Consider the following 18,142-nt stretch of genomic DNA (forward strand, 5'->3'; position numbering starts at 1 on the left):
CATATCAGAGATAGCAGCACCATAGCGCAGAATTGTGACCAGAGCTGATTGGGTAAGACATGTGTATCGCAAAACCTTTCACATTTCGCCTGCCCTTACACAAGCCTTCTCCAAGGTAACCGGTTCCCTTTAGGTTACGGAATCGGTGCAACTTGGTTAAAGCGTCGACTTCTAGCTGAAGATTCTATGTTATTAAGCCGACATTGAAAGATGCAAAGGAACTTTCTCTTTATGGAGCCATTTTAGTTGTAGGGCTTCAACACATCCATTCATTTCTTTCTGGTCGCATCCAGGGCCGGACAGGGAACCAAAAGCAGCCCTGCATGAAATGTTGAAATCGGGCAGCTCCTCTGGGTCCCCTGGCTGTCTCTTTCCTCTCCCCTCCACTGACCTCAGCCTCTGCTTCTGCCACTCTCAATCTTTCCTCAGCGGAGCCTGCTGCCATTAACTTTGGAAAGCTGGCGAAAGTGACTATAGCGCCAGCGGCGGCCATGGGTCTTCAAGAATCAGCCCCCGCCCCAGAAAAAGGATGGGAGAATGACCCGGGTTGCAGGTCATGTATTTGACAATTAAACACAACTAAATTAATAAACTCTATTTTAATTTTATTTTTACAACCATCAAAGACATTAGTGAAGCATACATAATGATAACAAACTAAAATATGTGTTAGTAGGCGTACACTTTTACTTTATTGACTTCTTTGTCTTCACATTCTCGTTTTTTATTATAGTAATAAAAAGTGTTGTCCTTCCGCTGAAGTTTTTTCACGTATCCTGTCTCTGGCCAACGATCCACCTGCAAAAAATGTAAGAAAGAGCGTTAAATATGGAATCATGCTGTAACTATCAGATGAGGTGGCATCAATGTTTACTCCTAGTTAAACTTTACTGTACCCTACAATTTAACTTACACAATGTGTATTTGTTTTAAATCGGTATAAAGTGGTATTTTCAAATTCACTTTCCAACGTATTGGGGTTGTGAGTATAAGAAGACTGCAAAGTTAGTTGGAGGGGGTTTGGCATCTTAAGTAGCAGAACAGCCATAAAGTGTGGCAGGCACCAAGAAATCAGAACTGAGACATATACTGAGAGATTGAGTAAATTGAAACACACCTGTTTTATTTATTTTATTTTAATTATTTTATTGTACTTATGGAGAGTAACATTCATCCCAAGGGACATCACGCGGCTAAGAAAGCAAGAACCTGTTTGAAAGGTGTTTGGGTGCATAAGACTTCATCATTTGGGTTTTAGAAAGCCAGCCCCAAGGCATCAGCAATTGAGTCCTGAGAACAGCCACGAGGTTACGCTTTAAAAATAACTGCCAGATGTTTAATATTCTTGAATCTAACGAGGGTGTATATTTGTATGATATAAATCTTAAAATGTCCAATGCGAATGTGATCACAAACTACATCTCATCATAAAGCAGATTGACATGTTAATCTAGGTTACTGATCCTTGTGCTGATACTGCTCAGCAAAAGTACTGAATGATGCACTGCATCTTCACAGCAATAAGACCCTTTGTTTGTATCGGAATTTAACATTTAGATGCATTGCATGTGCTTCAATCTCACGACTACTACTTATGAATAACTTGATTGCTCGCTATGCTCTGCCCCTGGGCTCTGTTTGTATTGGGTATCACCATGTTACAGTCTTCCTCGTCACAAAAGAGGGCCCTTCTGAACACCTTAGACAGAATAGCTATGAAGATGCCTTTACGTGTCTAATTACATGGTTTATGCCTTCTCCAACTGTAAGAAAGCAACCGATAAAATTGGATATGTCCACAAACTGCCACCAAACAGACACAATAGGTTATTAAGCAGTAGTTATACCAGAGCTGAAGAATATATCTGTATAGGTAAGTAATTCCTTTCTTGTTGTTACCTTTTCTAACCCCAGCATTGACAACAGCAAGAGCAGAAACAGCAAGAGTGTGCAGAGACGAGAAAATTAAGAGAAATTACACTGCAGGCCTGTCCCACCAATTATGAACCGAAAGAGAAGTGGGATTGATGTTTGACTATGTATAATAGGTTTAAGACCTTGATGGAGGTTGACAGATCACCTTACCCCGCTTCTTAATCGCGCCTATTTTATGTCTCCGACTAGGGTGTTGATTCAAAGCCTTGGTCCCCAAGACAACAAAGGATTTACCTGGCATTATGGAATTAAAGGCACCTGCTGCTGTGTTCCTTGCCTCCAGCAATTTCCAACAAGATGATGGATGGAGTGCTGAAACTTTTCAACCAAACTGGGGTGGCATGGTGAGCAAAATAACGATGGATTTATTCCAGATCTCTTGATTGGGGTGAATGTTTTCATTTGTTTAGCATTCTGTCCATCATTTCTTTGTGCAGCATTTTTCGCCCTAAGTGGGATGGGTAAGCCCAGACGTGGGTCCCTTGCTCACTGGGCCACTGGATTCAAGCTAGCCTGACTGATAGTGGTGATATCCCGAAACCGGTCCCAGGATGCTTGTTTCCGGTCCAGAGAGGTCCTGGCTTGGCAGTTTGGTCTGGACTCTTCCAATGAGGAGCAGGGTCAAGACTGATTTGCATATGGCTGGGTACAAACTGGGGTGGCGTAGTGAGCAAAAGAACAATGGATTTAACCCAGCTCTCTTGACTGGGGGTGAATGTCTGATTTAATCAGCATTCTGTCCAGCATTTGTTTCTGCAGCAATTTTCCAGCAACAATAAAAATGTCAAGTTAACTCTGGTGATTAATGGAACTAGTGATTAATGGAAAGAGATAGAGTTATGTCTGGTGGAAATTTTGACTCATCATAAAGTAGTGAAGTGGGTTAAGATGCCTGCTGGCAAAAAGTGTACCATGCAGATAATAGAAGTGCATATAATGTAATAGTTCGGTGGATCGCTGCTTTAGTCAGAGAGATCCTTTTGTTACTTGCTATTTATTAGGTAATATCCTAATATAGAACAGTGAGTTATTACCACTGGAATTATGTAGCAGAGGAGGGCTAAATTATGTGGCACGGTTGAGTAAATTATGCAGCAAGAAAAGGCAAAGTATGCAGCGTAATGCAGTACATTTTGTTATAGTATTACTGTATTATTTTTCATTTTTACTCTGTCTGGGTATTGGTTGCATCTCATGTAGTACCAATTTAACACCTAAATGCACTAATAAGCAACAGAAAGGTGACCAGTCAACCTTTGCATTGGGCCTTCTTCTCCCCGATACAACACATGTAACTTTTGAACCGTTTGAGTTAGAAAAAACATTTGTTTTGGGTAAAATCTGTAGATTATGCTAACAGATGATGAATTATGTTGCAAGGTATAGTCATCTAAAAAACGCCATGGCCGCACAATCTCATAATGCGATACAAAAGGGGATGATGGACGGAGCGTTTGAGCAAATCAAACACTCACCCCCAGTCAACTGATCTGGGTTTAATCCATCACCATTCTTTAGCCCACTCAGCCACCCCATTTCAGACATGGCTACATGCAAATCAGTCTGACCCTGTGCCTCATGGGAACAGTCCAGCCCGAACTGCCAAGCCATGTCTTCCATGGATCGGAAACAAGCATCCTGGGACCGGTTTCGGATTCATAATCCTCATCAGCCAGGCTATCTTGAATCCAGTGGCCAAGTGAGCAAGGGACTCACGTCTGGGCATACCCTGCCACACTTAGGGCGAACAAAGCGATACAAAAGGGGATGATGGACGGAGCGTTTGAGCAAATCAAACACTCACCCCATTTAAGACATGGCTATATGCAAATCAGTCTGACCCTGTGCCTCATGGGAACAGTCCAGCCCGAACTGCCAAGCCATGTCTTCCCTGGACCGGAAACAAGCATCCTGGGACCGGTTTCAGATTCATAATCCTCATCAGCCAGGCTAGCTTGAATCCAGTGGCCAAGTGAGCAAGGGACTCACGTCTGAGCATACCCTGCCACACTTAGGGCGAACAAAGCGATACAAAAGGGTGTATTAAGACATTGGGGGGTATCCGGTGTCTGGAAACCCCGGTGGGGCAAGGCGTTAAGCTGTGCCCTCATGGTAAGTGCCTCTGGGATGGAGGACTGGAAAGTTATTGCTGATAAAACAGTGCAAGTTGGGGCCTGCTGGCACAGCAAGCACAGAGGGATTGATTCATGACCGGAGTGCGTGTCTTGATATCCTGATGACTAAGGCCATTTCTGGAATGTAAAGACAATCTATTGCTGGAATGAGCTTACCTCTTCGGGGCTTCAATATCTGTGGTTGGTTTATCTATTCCTGAATAAAAAGATCCAGTGTGTTGACAATTAACAAAATAAAGAATAATACTTAAAGGTGTAATAAAAGACTACGCCGTGATAACCAAATATCTGCCTGATCGGTGATTCCTCAGGAACGTAGGGGTCTTCGTGCCGGTTCGCTACGAATTCCTCTTGACTGCCCCGTACGCAGCGGAGCGCGTACGGGGCAGTCAAGAGGAATTCTATCAGAGGCATCGTAGCGAACCGGCACGAAGACCCCTACGTTCCTGAGGCTCATGAGGCATTGAAAATTAACCCTTAACAGTCAGCTGAGTAGCGACAAAAAGTCAAATTGTAGGTACATTGCATAACCTGCACTATATCTCACTTTTGTAAATAACACATTTTCAAAGTAGAGAAACGTGAGTAAGGTGGGGATTTGTGTACCCCGTCCTGAAGAAGGAGTTCCACACTCCGAAACATGTTGACACACACACACAGGAGGTGATGCACATTATCTTGCATTCCACACCTCCATTTATTCACCCCTTTTAATAGCGCCAGCTTGGGGGCCCATTAAATTTCTTTTGTGTTTACCCCACGAGCCAGGCACTTTTTAACATCACTCGCCGATAACCTCACCACTCACGCACATAAAAACAGAAACAAATACCTTCACACACACCACACATAGTCAGTGAACAAGTGCTCCCGCGTAGTCGCAGGTTGTAGCACGCTGCATCCCGTTGAGGGGTGTGAAGACCCCAATGATGAAGCATGACACCAAGGGTCTTTTTGGTGTGTGAGGGGTATTTTAACAACACTGGGTGCACCCAACCATAGTGGAGAAACCCACTTACCATATGAGTGGATTCTTTTTGTTTATGTAAGTAGTATAGGTAAACATCAGTCATTCCCATTCCTCAATCGAAAGGCGCGGTCCGACATCGAGCAAGGGCCATGCGTGGCCTCGCCCCACCCCACAGAAATCTAGTAGCCAAGCTATCTATCTCCTGGAACCAGCTCCATGGGAAGTGGAAGGGGGTATTTTGAATGTTATATAAAAACCGAGGGAGGATCATCATTTTGAATAGTGCTACCTTCCAGAGTGGATTAAGTGTTAAGGTTTGCCAGTGCCGGACATCCTCTTTAGCTTTCTTGACAAGTGGGGTGATGTTTAGTGCCCATTCTAGCTCGGGGAGCAAAGCGACCCATATGCCCAAATATTTAAATGACTGTCGCTTAATGGGAATGGTTGATTGCTAATCAAAACATTCCCTGGAGAAGTGGAGGCGTGCCAGAGTCTATTTACCCGGGTTAAGCCAGAGGCCTGAGACGTTTTCAAAGGCTCGAAGAGCCTGCAGACATCTAGGACAAGAGTGGGCCCGGTCCGCTAGGAAGAGCAGGAAGTCATCCGCATATAAGGCAATTTTGTCAGTGTGATGGTTCCGCCAGGTCCAGCCCTAGACTAGGTTGTTGCTGAGGGAGACCGTGGTGAAACGTATCACGCTCACGTGGAGATTGTGGTGAGAAAGAGAACGTTACGAATAGAGCAGCCACATTCTTGAATTTGATGGAATGTATTGTGGTTTTAATAAATAGTCCATCCCTGGACACATTTCAAATTTGAGGATTGTTACAGTTGTAGAAATGTCGCAGGAGTAGAACTATTGTGACAACGCCATTTGAAGCCATGAGTTGCCTTTTTCTTTAACTTGACAATTCCACAACACCGTTCAGTTGTTCCTTGTACCCCTGTCTTGACGAGGCCCAAGTAGTAGGGCTGAAACGCGTCGACAACTGGAAAAGGAGGAATCCGTTGAATATTGATTTGAAATATAATCACGGACTTTCACATAAATACGTTTTCTTTGAGGTGGAGAGGGTACATCTAATGTGCACAGGATTACCACACACCGGATCGCAATGAATTTTAGGAACGGACACTGGTAAAAAATTCAGGAAACTATTATTATTTTTTATTTTTTTTATTTTGTATGTGCTCTATACATGTATGATGTATATATTTTTGTCTGATTGTTTCTTTTAAAATTGGCGGAAAAAAGACCATTGGTCCTTACCTGATATGAATTAAGAAATAAAATATGGTTTTGACCGGGAATGAATAATGAATGTGATTTATTAAGAAATACATACGAATTTGATGGGATATTGATCCAATGTATAGGAGTACTTAAATGTACCCTATTTGAAGTTTTGGATATCTGTTCCTCCACATCATTTTGTTCTTTGTATACTGGACCAGGTTGTCAGCCCAAATAAGACATGCCAAGGGCTCCATCGCCAACGCGAATAGAAGTGTTAAAAGGGGGCAGCCCTGTCTTGTACCTCTTTGGATCGGAAATGCCTACGGGAGATCTCCATTGATGAGTACTCTAGCCCTAGGGTGGGGGTACAGAACCAGAACGAAGCCACGGAAGTGTTGGCCCAGGCCCATCATTGTTAGCACATCTTCTAGGTAGAGCCAATCAGCAGTGTCAAAGACCTTTTCGAAGTCGACAAGAAGGAGCGCCAGATTGGGGGTAAGCAGATGGCGATTTGCAAGAGCCAAGTGGCGGCGCCGCAGACAGTGTCTAGTGCTGCATGCTGGCATGAAGCCGCCCTGATCTGGATGGATCTGTTTACTTAGGAAAGGATGCAAGAGTTGAGCCAGGATGATGGTGTACATCTTAACCTCTGTATTGATTAAGGAAACCGGGAGGTAATCTGCACTGACTGCGGAGGGCGGCTGAGTCTTGGGGATAACCACAATGGTCGCTTCAGGGGGAAATGTCCCAGTGTCTGTGACGCACTAGAGTAGGGCTGAAAGGTGAGGGACTTCTAGGTCCCTGTATGCAGCATAGTACTCCTGTGGGAGTCCGTCTGGGCCAGGTGTTTTCCCTGATGCTAGTGAGGAGATTGCATTGTTTATCTCGTCTGGGGTGAAGGGGAGGTCAAGATTGGCCACCTCGGATTGTTTTAGGCAGGGTAGATGAACCCTTTCCTGATCAAGTAAGTCAGAGAGAGTGGCCTCGGGTTTGAAAGCGTAGTATAAGCAGGCATAGTAATCAGCAAATGTCTGCGTGATCGCAGGCGACGTATGTTGGGTGGGCCCAGAGAGGCCCCCGATTTTGGAAACTATTCGGTTTGTGAGGGGGTATGAAGCCAACCTGTGTAGCAACTTCCCATTCTTGTCACCCCAACCATACACTCAGGCAACAGAGGAACGCCATAGCAACTTGGCGGAGTTTAGTAACATTTGTTTGATCTCTTCGCGCACAATCGTGAGTTGCGTGTCTTGTGTTTCGTCTGGGGCCCTGCTCAGGTCAGTCTCTAGACGGGTTGCTTGTGCCTCTAGAAGAGTCAGCCGGCTATTTTTAGATATTCGTTGTGTCCGTAGCAGGCCTGTGGCCACTCCTCTGATAGTGGCTTTACTTGCCTCCCAGAGGGTGCTTGGGGAGGCAACAGAGCCTAGGTTGGTGAGGAAGTATTGGCACAGTTCCTTCCCAACACCTTTGTAAATCTCTTTACTTTGCAAGAACCAGGCGTTTAATCGCCTCATCTGTTAAAGCATGCCAGGGGTTTCGCCTAGGTGTAGGAGCAGAGCTGAGGGGTCCGAGATTCCGATGGGAAGAATAAAAATGTTGGCTACTCTATGACACTAGGTGGTGGGCATGAAGATCATTTTGATTCGTGCCTGCATGCGGTGTGCTGCCGAAGTGTGAGTGTGGTGTGGAGTTTGAGGGTTCCAGGTTCTCTATACGTCGCATAGGCCCAAAGTGGCCGCCCAGTCAATCTGTCTTTTTGCGTGTGCTATCCTAAGATGGGAGGGTGTGCCAGTGGTGTCAAGTGTCGGTTGCATGACTGCATTAAAGTCGCCCCCTAGTATTGTCTGTCCTAAGGTCAGGGCAGAGATGACGTCGGTGAGATGTCTCAGTGATAGTGTGAGCGTGGCTGGTGGAATGTATACAGAGATGAAGTTAAGGGTGTTCCCTTCCAGAGTTTATCGCAGTAGGATAGCAACTTCCCCCTTGAGCCTCTTTCAAAGCCCGAGTACCACACCCTGTAGTACCCATATCTTGTGAGAAAGGGACATCGAGTCCCCAGGAGATGGATCTCCTTGAGCAAGAGAATGTCGGGAGCATGTCTTTGGGCGTACTTCAACACTGCTCTTGACCTTCGACCTCCTGAACATCAGAAGACTGAAGAATCTCCCCTATGGTCAGGGAGTGACCATCCTGCTTCGCAGGCACCATCAAGCTCATGTGCGGTTTGCTGCAAAGTCCTTCCATCCCGGAATCCGATGACCCAGCTCGACAAGACCCGGACCTCCAGACCTCTCTGACCTCTACCCACATCCACAGCACAGCTGGGACCCGTGGGTGCGACGAGCAACGTGGAGACGGCCATCTTGAAGAAACCTGCACAGCGCTTCCAGCACGACCCCTGAGGGTTCCTCGAGTGAGTGCATTGGGGACTGAGAAGCCCCACACCGACGCAGCTCCTGCACCAAAGACCAGCCTCCAGCATCCCCGTGATCTGCGTGGGGCCCTTTTGCCTGGTTGCTGCCCTTCCTGTTGTCTGGTCACTTGCCGGCTGGCTAGTGACCTCTGAGACGACGACCCGAAGATTTCGACCCTGCTAGTCTGGTCCCCCAGACTGGCCCTTGCTTCCTTGTAAAAGAGAAGCACCCCGGACCCTCCTGGTCCACACCAGACGCCATCTTTGTTCCACCGCGTGGCTTGCATTAGCCAAGGCCTGTTGTCCAGATCGACGATCCAACACCGCCAACAGCAGCAGACTACGTGGGACAGCTCGTGCCTCCAGCCTGGTCGTGAAGAACAGCTCCTGGTCCGCGCAGCTACAAAGAGAAGCGACCCTTCTTCCACCTGAACGCGGCGACAGCTCCTAGTTCCCTCCTGGTTCCAGCACCGTCACTGGCTAGTGACCAAGACTCTGTCCCCTTCCTTTTCAGGACTTCCTTCTTCCTAGTTCCATCCTTGGAACCACCGGACTCCTCCATCTGGCTGCCTGCCAGCAACTTCTTGTTTCAGGCATCATCGGGGTCAACACAGCAAACCCGACGCAACTTCAGCCCTATGCACCCGCAGCCTGTGGGTTAGGTAACTAAAGCTTCTAGGTGCTGAAGTCTGAGTCCACTATTATAGTGTCCAGGTCCACTGTTGTTTTCCCTCCATCCGGACGGGTTCGTCCGGAATCCGTAACTTTGTAAACTGTAGCATCCATAGACGTTGGTACGCATCCCGCGTGAGAGTTTCCACTCTGCACGTGAGTCCCGTGGGCCTCCTGCTCCTTACTTATCTAGTTTGTAGCGTAGTCCCACCGATCCTCCAGCCTCTGGATCTCCTTACAGTATTTTCCTTCCTCGCATTCCATTGTTTTGAGTATATGGTTTGTCGTGCCCCTAAGGCACTTGTATAGATATTGTGCGAACTCGTATTTCTTTTGTAGTATTGTCATGTGCTTAGCCCTCTGACCTCATAAAGAGTTCAGAGGTGTTGTTATTAATAAATATATCGTTTATTTTCATAACAACCTGTGTGGTGTCCTTTCATCTGGTATTCAAGGGGTTATATTGTGGTAAAACAGCTGGCTTCACATGCCAAAAGAGTTTAGCCTAAAGACTGCTTTTGTCCACGCTACTAGGATAGCTGGTCTATCAGGTTGACTTACAACCAATCACCATAAGGGTTGTTTGGACTGATACAAGGTGATCACTAGAATTAGTGAGCATCATATATCAGGCCAACTTCTCACACTGAGGTGCTATCTTTAGTCTCTGTAAGCAAGGGAAGGAGACTGTCATGTCGACATCTGTGACCTCGTAAATTAGGGCCTTGTCTCTGAGAAACCGGGCCTCTAAAAGGGGGGTTTTCTGGTTTCTCCATAAGAACATCAATAAAATAAAGAACTTTATTCTAAAGGAAATATATAACAAAGGGTTTCTTTGAAAGTCCCACCATCATGCTAAATGTTCTACAGAAATGATACATTTGTATCTCTGCTCAGGAAAAATAATGTCTGACTGATAAGATGGTAACAGTTAAGTAATGGAAATTTATTTTTGTGTTTGTTCATGTGTATCATGTTTTGTCTTCCGATTAAAAGTTATAATTGATATTTTGTTCGTTATGAGAAATGTCTCTCTTTTGTGTGTTGTGTATTTTTTTTTTTTGCTTCTGCTCACAGATCATTCATGGATTGTTCTGGGTGGTTTTAAGGCTGACAGGACACGTGAGTTGAATTGGCAAACAAAATAAAATGTCATAATTGTGAGAGGAAAAAGGTGAAATATGCGCCCTGAATGGCTATAGGTAGGAAATCAGGGCAAAAGAAGGGTGCTGTCAGCAATGTGTTGATATAGATGTATTTTTGGCATAACACCTTTCAAAAGAAAGGTCCATGTGTTTTTCATGTTTGTGTATTTGGTCCTATCATGAACTGTTCTTGCTAGTCCTGTATGTCAGAAGTGACACAGTAAGTTGTATTGACAGCTCATCACCATTAGGGTGACCTGCGCTGTCAAAAGGAGGGTGAAGGAAGAAAAAAAAATTGGAAACAAACGGAATTATGATTTTAAGCCTGACAAATTAAGCAGTTCTACACAACAAGGGAAAACCCAAAAGGAATAACACTAGGGTCCTTGGGCGGTAACTTATTACACAAAACAGAGGACCCTAGTCATTTAGGATCAAGTGAATGATAGACCCACACTGAATAGTATGTGTGTCCTTTGTCCAGCCGGACAGAATTTTATTTAGCTAGAATATTTTATATTGGTTCATATAATGAACATTTATACACAAGTGGACACAACCTGTGACCCACAGAAGACAAGACAAAACAAATGAAAATAAATTATGTAAGGGCGCACAAGGCGGTCTGCACTAGTAATTCAGTTCTGCAGACTCAGATTCTTATCAGCAAACCATTGTAAAAAGGCGTTTGTGACTTTTATAACAAACATATGGCGCTTTTAGGTCGACGACGTTTCGATGCAGAGAGAAATGCAAGCATCATCATCAGGACAAAAAACATTGTGTCATGTTTGTCTTGAGAGCATAATAGCTAGGCCTCTATGACATTTTACATAATAACATAAAATAATTAGTGGTAAAACAATTTGGGAAAAAAAGGAGAAATGGAGAAATTACGTTAGTAATTATAGTTATAACTTGCCAGGTGTCATTTCAATTGTTTAAGTTTTGACAAATGAGATCCTTATAAATCTGTGTTGATCTTGGTCGTGAGGTGACTCATATTTGCAGTGCCAATTCACGTTTAAAGTGCCATGCGTGAGTAAACGAGGTGACACCATTAAAATCAACTTATCGGCGCAATATTATTCATGCCCGGAATATCCTCAGGCAATTGCACCCGTGGCTTAATAAAAAACTAAAAATACAAAGGTTTAAAACTTGAAGCGGCGCAGTGAGCTAGATCCGGCGCAGTGATTTAAGTGCAAGGGGCGAAGAAAAATACCTTCGTGAGGGACGCGAATTGCACAGCGAGGGCGGGGGTACCGTTTCTGCACGATCGCAGGGTATCTTGGTTCTATCAGGGTGAGAGACAGGGGATGTGCGGTACGTAAATGAAATAGTACTGTATGCCAAACGTTAGTAAGGAGTGAGCAATTACTTACAATCTCCGTCCTAGCCGCGTGGCGCGTCGCGTGATTGGGGGGCTGGAGGGAGAGAAGGAGGCGAGGGTTGGTGGGGTAAACACAAGTGTGGTGAAAAATAACCCACGCGGGTGGAGCAGGACTTACATTATAATGATTCAGGTGATCCTGGATTAAAGGCACGGCGGAGGGGATCTCCGGCGGGCAGGGTCCTAAGGGGAAAGAGACCGGGTCAGAAGCTGTTGGGGTCTACATAGCGGCTCAGAATCGCGCTAGTATTCTATTGCTGTCTAAATAGCGGCACAGACTCGTGCTAGGGGTGGGGATTACTTACTGGATATGGTCTTGCTCGGTGGCAGGACAGTCGGGTTCTGGCGGTGATCGCTACCGAGGGGAGGGTGGGGCATACTATTTGAGAGCATGCAGGTGAAAACCGAGGTAGGACTTGGTTGATGTGAGGGGAAGGTGGCGGCCATCTTGGAGTGGGGCTCAGGGTAGCCGGGGGATGGGAGGAATAGTGACTGGTGAGAATTGGTGCAAGTGACTGATTCAGTTACAAACAACAGTTACATATATACAAGATTACATTATGGCAAAATTAACCAGGAGGAGTTATTCATTGCGGAGGATGTTTGCTAACTTGAGAAACAATCATCACAATAATGAAGTCCAGTCTTCGACCCTGTTCAGGCCTTTACGTATACTGTCAGTTCGCAGTATCCAATGTAGTTCCACTTGGTTCAAAATTTGAGCAATGTCCGCTCCACGTGGTGGGGCTTTTATTTGTGTCACCACAGTCCAAGTAAAGTCATTCTCTGTGTGATTTTTTTCTTTGAAATGTTCCACCAAAGGCGCGTTGGCAGTTTGGCAGCGGATCCTACTTCTGTGTTGTCCTATCCGTAGTTTAATCTTCTGGCTGGTTTGTCCAATGTATATCATCATGCATGGACAGAAGATGGCATAAACTACATTTGCAGAATTACAATTTGTGAAATATTGTCTTTCATATTTAATTGTGCCCAAAGAGAAAGTTTTACCCTCAATTGTTGAGTCACAGGAAACACATTGGCCACATTTGCCGTGACCCTTGAGAGCAGGTAAGTTCCATATATCATTAAGAGTGGTTCTAGCATCTAATTGTGGAAGCGAGGCACAAACCAAATGATCTTTTATGTTCTTTGCCCTTTTAAAGGCAAACAGAGGACGTTCTAAATTCATAACTCCAGCATTCAGTACTGGCCAATGTTTCAGGACACTTTTCCTAATCGCGTTAGATGCAGGAGAAAATGTGGTCACGCATGTGATTCTATCTTGATTATTCTTAACCCGGGGTTCGAGTAAGGTCTCCCTAGGACAATACCATGCCCTCTTTAAAGAGCGGCGAACTAGTTTTCGTGGGTAGCCTCTTTGTCTGAGTTTGGTGCTCAGTGTCTTTGCCTCTGTAAAATAATCTTGTTTAAAGTAGCAATTTCTACGGATGCCTAGAAACTGTGAATATGGTAATGAGTCTCTGAGTGCACGGGGGTGATGGCTGTGATAATTCAGTAGAGTGTTGCGTTCTGTGGGCTTGCGGTGTAGACTTGTCGTTAGGCGACCTTCAGTGTGTTTTATCTCTATATCAAGGAAAGGTATAGATTCCTTGCTGCTAGACATAGTGTATTTTAAACCACCGCTGTTGTTGTTAAGCCAGTGGATGAATTGGTTTAGAGAGGTCTCCGAGTCAGTCCATAGCATGAAAATATCATCAATATACCTTTTCCACAGGGCTATGCCACTGTGGAAAGGGTTTGATGCATCCAGGATATTTAAGTTCTCGAGATGATCCATATACAGAATAGCTAGGTTTGGGGCAAAAATAGCCCCCATGGATGTACCACGGACTTGGCCGTAGAATTGTCCCTCAAAAAGGAAGAAATTTTTGGTCAGGCAAATTTCGAGCAGTTGGAGGATGAAGTTAGATGGGACGTTATGAGGGCGAGCCCTAGTATCTAGGATCTTTTCAATCACCCTTAGGGACTCAAACTGGGGTATATTGGTATACAATGATTCCACATCCAGCGTACACATGGTGCTGGATGTGGGATCGAAGGGATGGTCTTCAATGAGGTTAATCATTGACATTGTGTCCTTGATATAGCACGTGGTTGTAGGAACAAAAGGCTTGATGAAATGGTCAATGTAATGTCCTAGGGGCTCCAAAATTGAGCCACACCCAGAAACTATGGGGCGTCCTGGCGGCTGTTCAACATTTTTATGAATTTTAGGTAAGCAGTATATGGCCGGGGTTCTCGGGGCCTTAGTATTAAGAAAGTCAAATTCCTTTTTGGACAGGAAACCTGCCTCTAAACCGGCATTGGTGACTTCAGATATAAGTTTCTGAATTTCAACAGTGGGGTTGCGCGGCAATTTACAATAGTGTTCATGATTACCTAGTTGCCGCAGGATTTCATTTTTATATTGGTCGATTTCTTGGATTACAATCCCTCCGCCTTTGTCGGCAGGTTTAATGACTAATGTTTGGTTGTTCTTTAAGGCGGAGAGGGCATTCTTCTCCTGGATGGTTATGTTGTAGGGAATAAAAGTTTTCTTGCACTCTAGAGTTGCCAGGTCGTTGAGAACTAGTTTCTCAAAGGTCAAAATTTCAGGTGGTACCATGCTGCCTGTGGGTGAGAATTTAGAAGGAGGTTTAAAGGGTGTATTAGCATGTTTCTGTGGACTGGGATTCAAGAGGAAGAAACCATGCAGCCTTACCTTTCTAAAAAACCTTAAAAGTTCAGTTTGGGCGTCCAAATAGTTGGGGCGCACAGTTGGGACAAAAGAGAGTCCTTTACTGAGTAGCGAAACCTCACTACTGGATAGTGTATGTTTCGTCAAATTAAAAATGGGGAGGAGAGTGTTGCTTTCTACTGAGTTGGGGACGTTGTCGTCATTTACCAACGGTAGTGTTGGCGACGGGTAGACCGTTCGCCGGGTGGATTCGGCCATCTCTGTTGTTGTTTTCCTCTGCCTTTAAAAGGGCAAAGAACATAAAAGATCATTTGGTTTGTGCCTCGCTTCCACAATTAGATGCTAGAACCACTCTTAATGATATATGGAACTTACCTGCTCTCAAGGGTCACGGCAAATGTGGCCAATGTGTTTCCTGTGACTCAACAATTGAGGGTAAAACTTTCTCTTTTGGCACAATTAAATATGAAAGACAATATTTCACAAATTGTAATTCTGCAAATGTAGTTTATGCCATCTTCTGTCCATGCATGATGATATACATAGGACAAACCAGCCAGAAGATTAAACTACGGATAGGACAACACAGAAGTAGGATCCGCTGCCAAACTGCCAACGCGCCTTTGGTGGAACATTTCAAAGAAAAAAATCACACAGAGAATGACTTTACTTGGACTGTGGTGACACAAATAAAAGCCCCACCACGTGGAGCGGACATTGCTCAAATTTTGAACCAAGTGGAACTACATTGGATACTGAGAACTGACAGTATACGTAAAGGCCTGAACAGGGTCGAAGACTGGACTTCATTATTGTGATGATTGTTTCTCAAGTTAGCAAACATCCTCCGCAATGAATAACTCCTCCTGGTTAATTTCGCCATAATGTATTTCTTGCATATATGTAACTGTTGTTTGTATCTGAATCAGTCACTTGCACCAATTCTCACCAGTCACTATTACTCCCATCCCCCGGCTACCCCGAGCCCCACTCCAAGATGGCCGCCACCTTCCCCTCACATCAACCAAGTCCTACCTCGGTTTTCACCTGCATGCTCTCAAATAGTATGCCCCACCCTCCCCTCGGTAGCGATCACCGCCAGAACCCGACTGTCCTGCCACCGAGCAAGACCATATCCAGTAGGTAATCCCCACCCCTAGCACGAGTCTGTGCCGCTATTTAGACAGCAATAGAATACTAGCGCGATTCTGAGCCGCTATGTAGACCCCAACAGCTTCTGACCCGGTCTCTTTCCCCTTAGGACCCTGCCCGCCGGAGATCCCCTCCGCCGTGCCGTTAATCCAGGATCACCTGAATCATTATAATGTAAGTCCTGCTCCACCCGCGTGGGTTATTTTTCACCACACTTGTGTTTACCCCACCAACCCTCGCCTCCTTCTCTCCCTCCAGCCCCCCAATCACGCAACGCGCCACGCGGCTAGGACGGAGATTGTAAGTAATTGCTCACTCCTTACTAACGTTTGGCATACAGTACTATTCCATTTACGTACCGCACATCCCCTGTCTCTCACCCTGATAGAACCAAGATACCCTGCGATCGTGCAGAAACGGTACCCCCGCCCTCGCTGTGCAATTCGCGTCCCTCACAAAGGTATTTTTCTTCGCCCCTTGCACTTAAATCACTGCGCCGGATCTAGCTCACTGCGCCGCTTCAAGTTTTAAACCTTTGTATTTTTAGTTTTTTATTAAGCCACGGGTGCAATTGCCTGAGGATATTCCGGGCATGAATAATATTGCGCCGATAAGTTGATTTTAATGGTGTCACCTCGTTTACTCACGCATGGCACTTTAAACGTGAATTGGCACTGCAAATATGAGTCACCTCACGACCAAGATCAACACAGATTTATAAGGATCTCATTTGTCAAAACTTAAACAATTGAAATGACACCTGGCAAGTTATAACTATAATTACTAACGTAATTTCTCCATTTCTCCTTTTTTTCCCAAATTGTTTTACCACTAATTATTTTATGTTATTATGTAAAATGTCATAGAGGCCTAGCTATTATGCTCTCAAGACAAACATGACACAATGTTTTTTGTCCTGATGATGATGCTTGCATTTCTCTCTGCATCGAAACGTCGTCGACCTAAAAGCGCCATATGTTTGTTATAAAAGTCACAAACGCCTTTTTACAATGGTTTGCTGATAAGAATCTAACACTGCAAATATGAGTCACCTCACGACCAAGATCAACACAGATTTACAAGGATCTCATTTGTCAAAACTTAAACAATTGAAATGACACCTGGCAAGTTATAACTATAATTACTAACGTAATTTCTCCATTTCTCCTTTTTTTCCCAAATTGTTTTACCACTAATTATTTTATGTTATTATGTAAAATGTCATAGAGGCCTAGCTATTATGCTCTCAAGACAAACATGACACAATGTTTTTTGTCCTGATGATGATGCTTGCATTTCTCTCTGCATCGAAACGTCGTCGACCTAAAAGCGCCATATGTTTGTTATAAAAGTCACAAACGCCTTTTTACAATGGTTTGCTGATAAGAATCTAAGTCTGCAGAACTGAATTACTAGTGCAGACCGCCTTGTGCGCCCTTACATAATTTATTTTCATTTGTTTTGTCTTGTCTTCTGTGGGTCACAGGTTGTGCCCACTTGTGTATAAATGTTGATTATATGAACCAATATAAAATATTCTAGCTAAATAAAATTCTGTCCGGCTGGACAAAGGACACACATACTATTCAGTGTGGGTCTATCATTCACTTGATCCTAAATGACTAGGGTCCTCTGTTTTGTGTAATAAGTTACCGCCCAAGGACCCTGGTGTTATTCCTTTTGGGTTTTCCCTTGTTGTGTAGAACAGTATGTAGCGCAATCGCTGGATTGCAAGGGATTGGAATCCCTCCCCCCCTTTTTTACAAGTGGGTCCCCTACTTCCTGCCCTTTCTCCTGTCTCTTTTTCTGTACTATCTCAATTTTTAACTTGCTAGGTATGTCTGATCCTCACCCGCCTCTTTACAATCTAGATTACATTAACAAAATTCTAGGAGGTCCTTCCCTTCTTTCCGACTCAGGCGACACCACCAATGTACCTAGTCCCTCTTCCACAGCTGAGCTAGAAAAAGCTAAGAAAAAAGAAATCAGACTAATTTTAATGATAAAACTCCTTACAGACTACCTGAAGTCCAATATAATCCCTATTGGTCTCCAAGTACGTAATATCCCGGGTGTCTTCACCGACAATCCGAAATATCTGAACGGATTTAGTTATATCAGCACCACGTGTTCTCGGCACTGGATGGTGCTTGGGATCGAAATCGCAACAGAAGAACTGAAAAAACTGGCTAGTGATATCAGTGACCTTGAAAAACAAATAAAAGACGAAAATACCAATACCGAGGCCAAAAAACTATTAGACCAAATTCAGAAAACAATTGATGACTTTAACAAATTCGAAGCTAACAAAAAAACCGTTAAAGTCAAAAAGGATATAAAGAACTTCAGTCAAGAGAGGGCATATCCATACCTTAACAAAGATTATTACACC

The 18,142-nt window shown here is 44.4% G+C and overlaps 1 protein-coding gene across 2 annotated transcripts in view; it reads right to left on the reverse strand.

The window, feature by feature from the left end:
* Nucleotides 1-580: 580 nt before the first annotated feature.
* MEIG1 (meiosis/spermiogenesis associated 1) overlaps nt 581-18,142 on the reverse strand; it is a 247,529-nt gene continuing 229,967 nt past the window's right edge. For both annotated transcript variants that reach the window (XM_078674198.1, XM_078674197.1), the window contains exon 3: nt 581-798. In XM_078674198.1, coding sequence (XP_078530324.1) covers nt 670-798 — 129 coding nt within the window. In that variant the 3' untranslated portion in view covers nt 581-669. The remainder of the gene's footprint in view (nt 799-18,142) is intronic.

This window comes from Lissotriton helveticus, chromosome 1_1 (genome assembly GCF_964261635.1).
Source record: "Lissotriton helveticus chromosome 1_1, aLisHel1.1, whole genome shotgun sequence".
Lineage (NCBI taxonomy): Eukaryota > Metazoa > Chordata > Amphibia > Caudata > Salamandridae > Lissotriton > Lissotriton helveticus.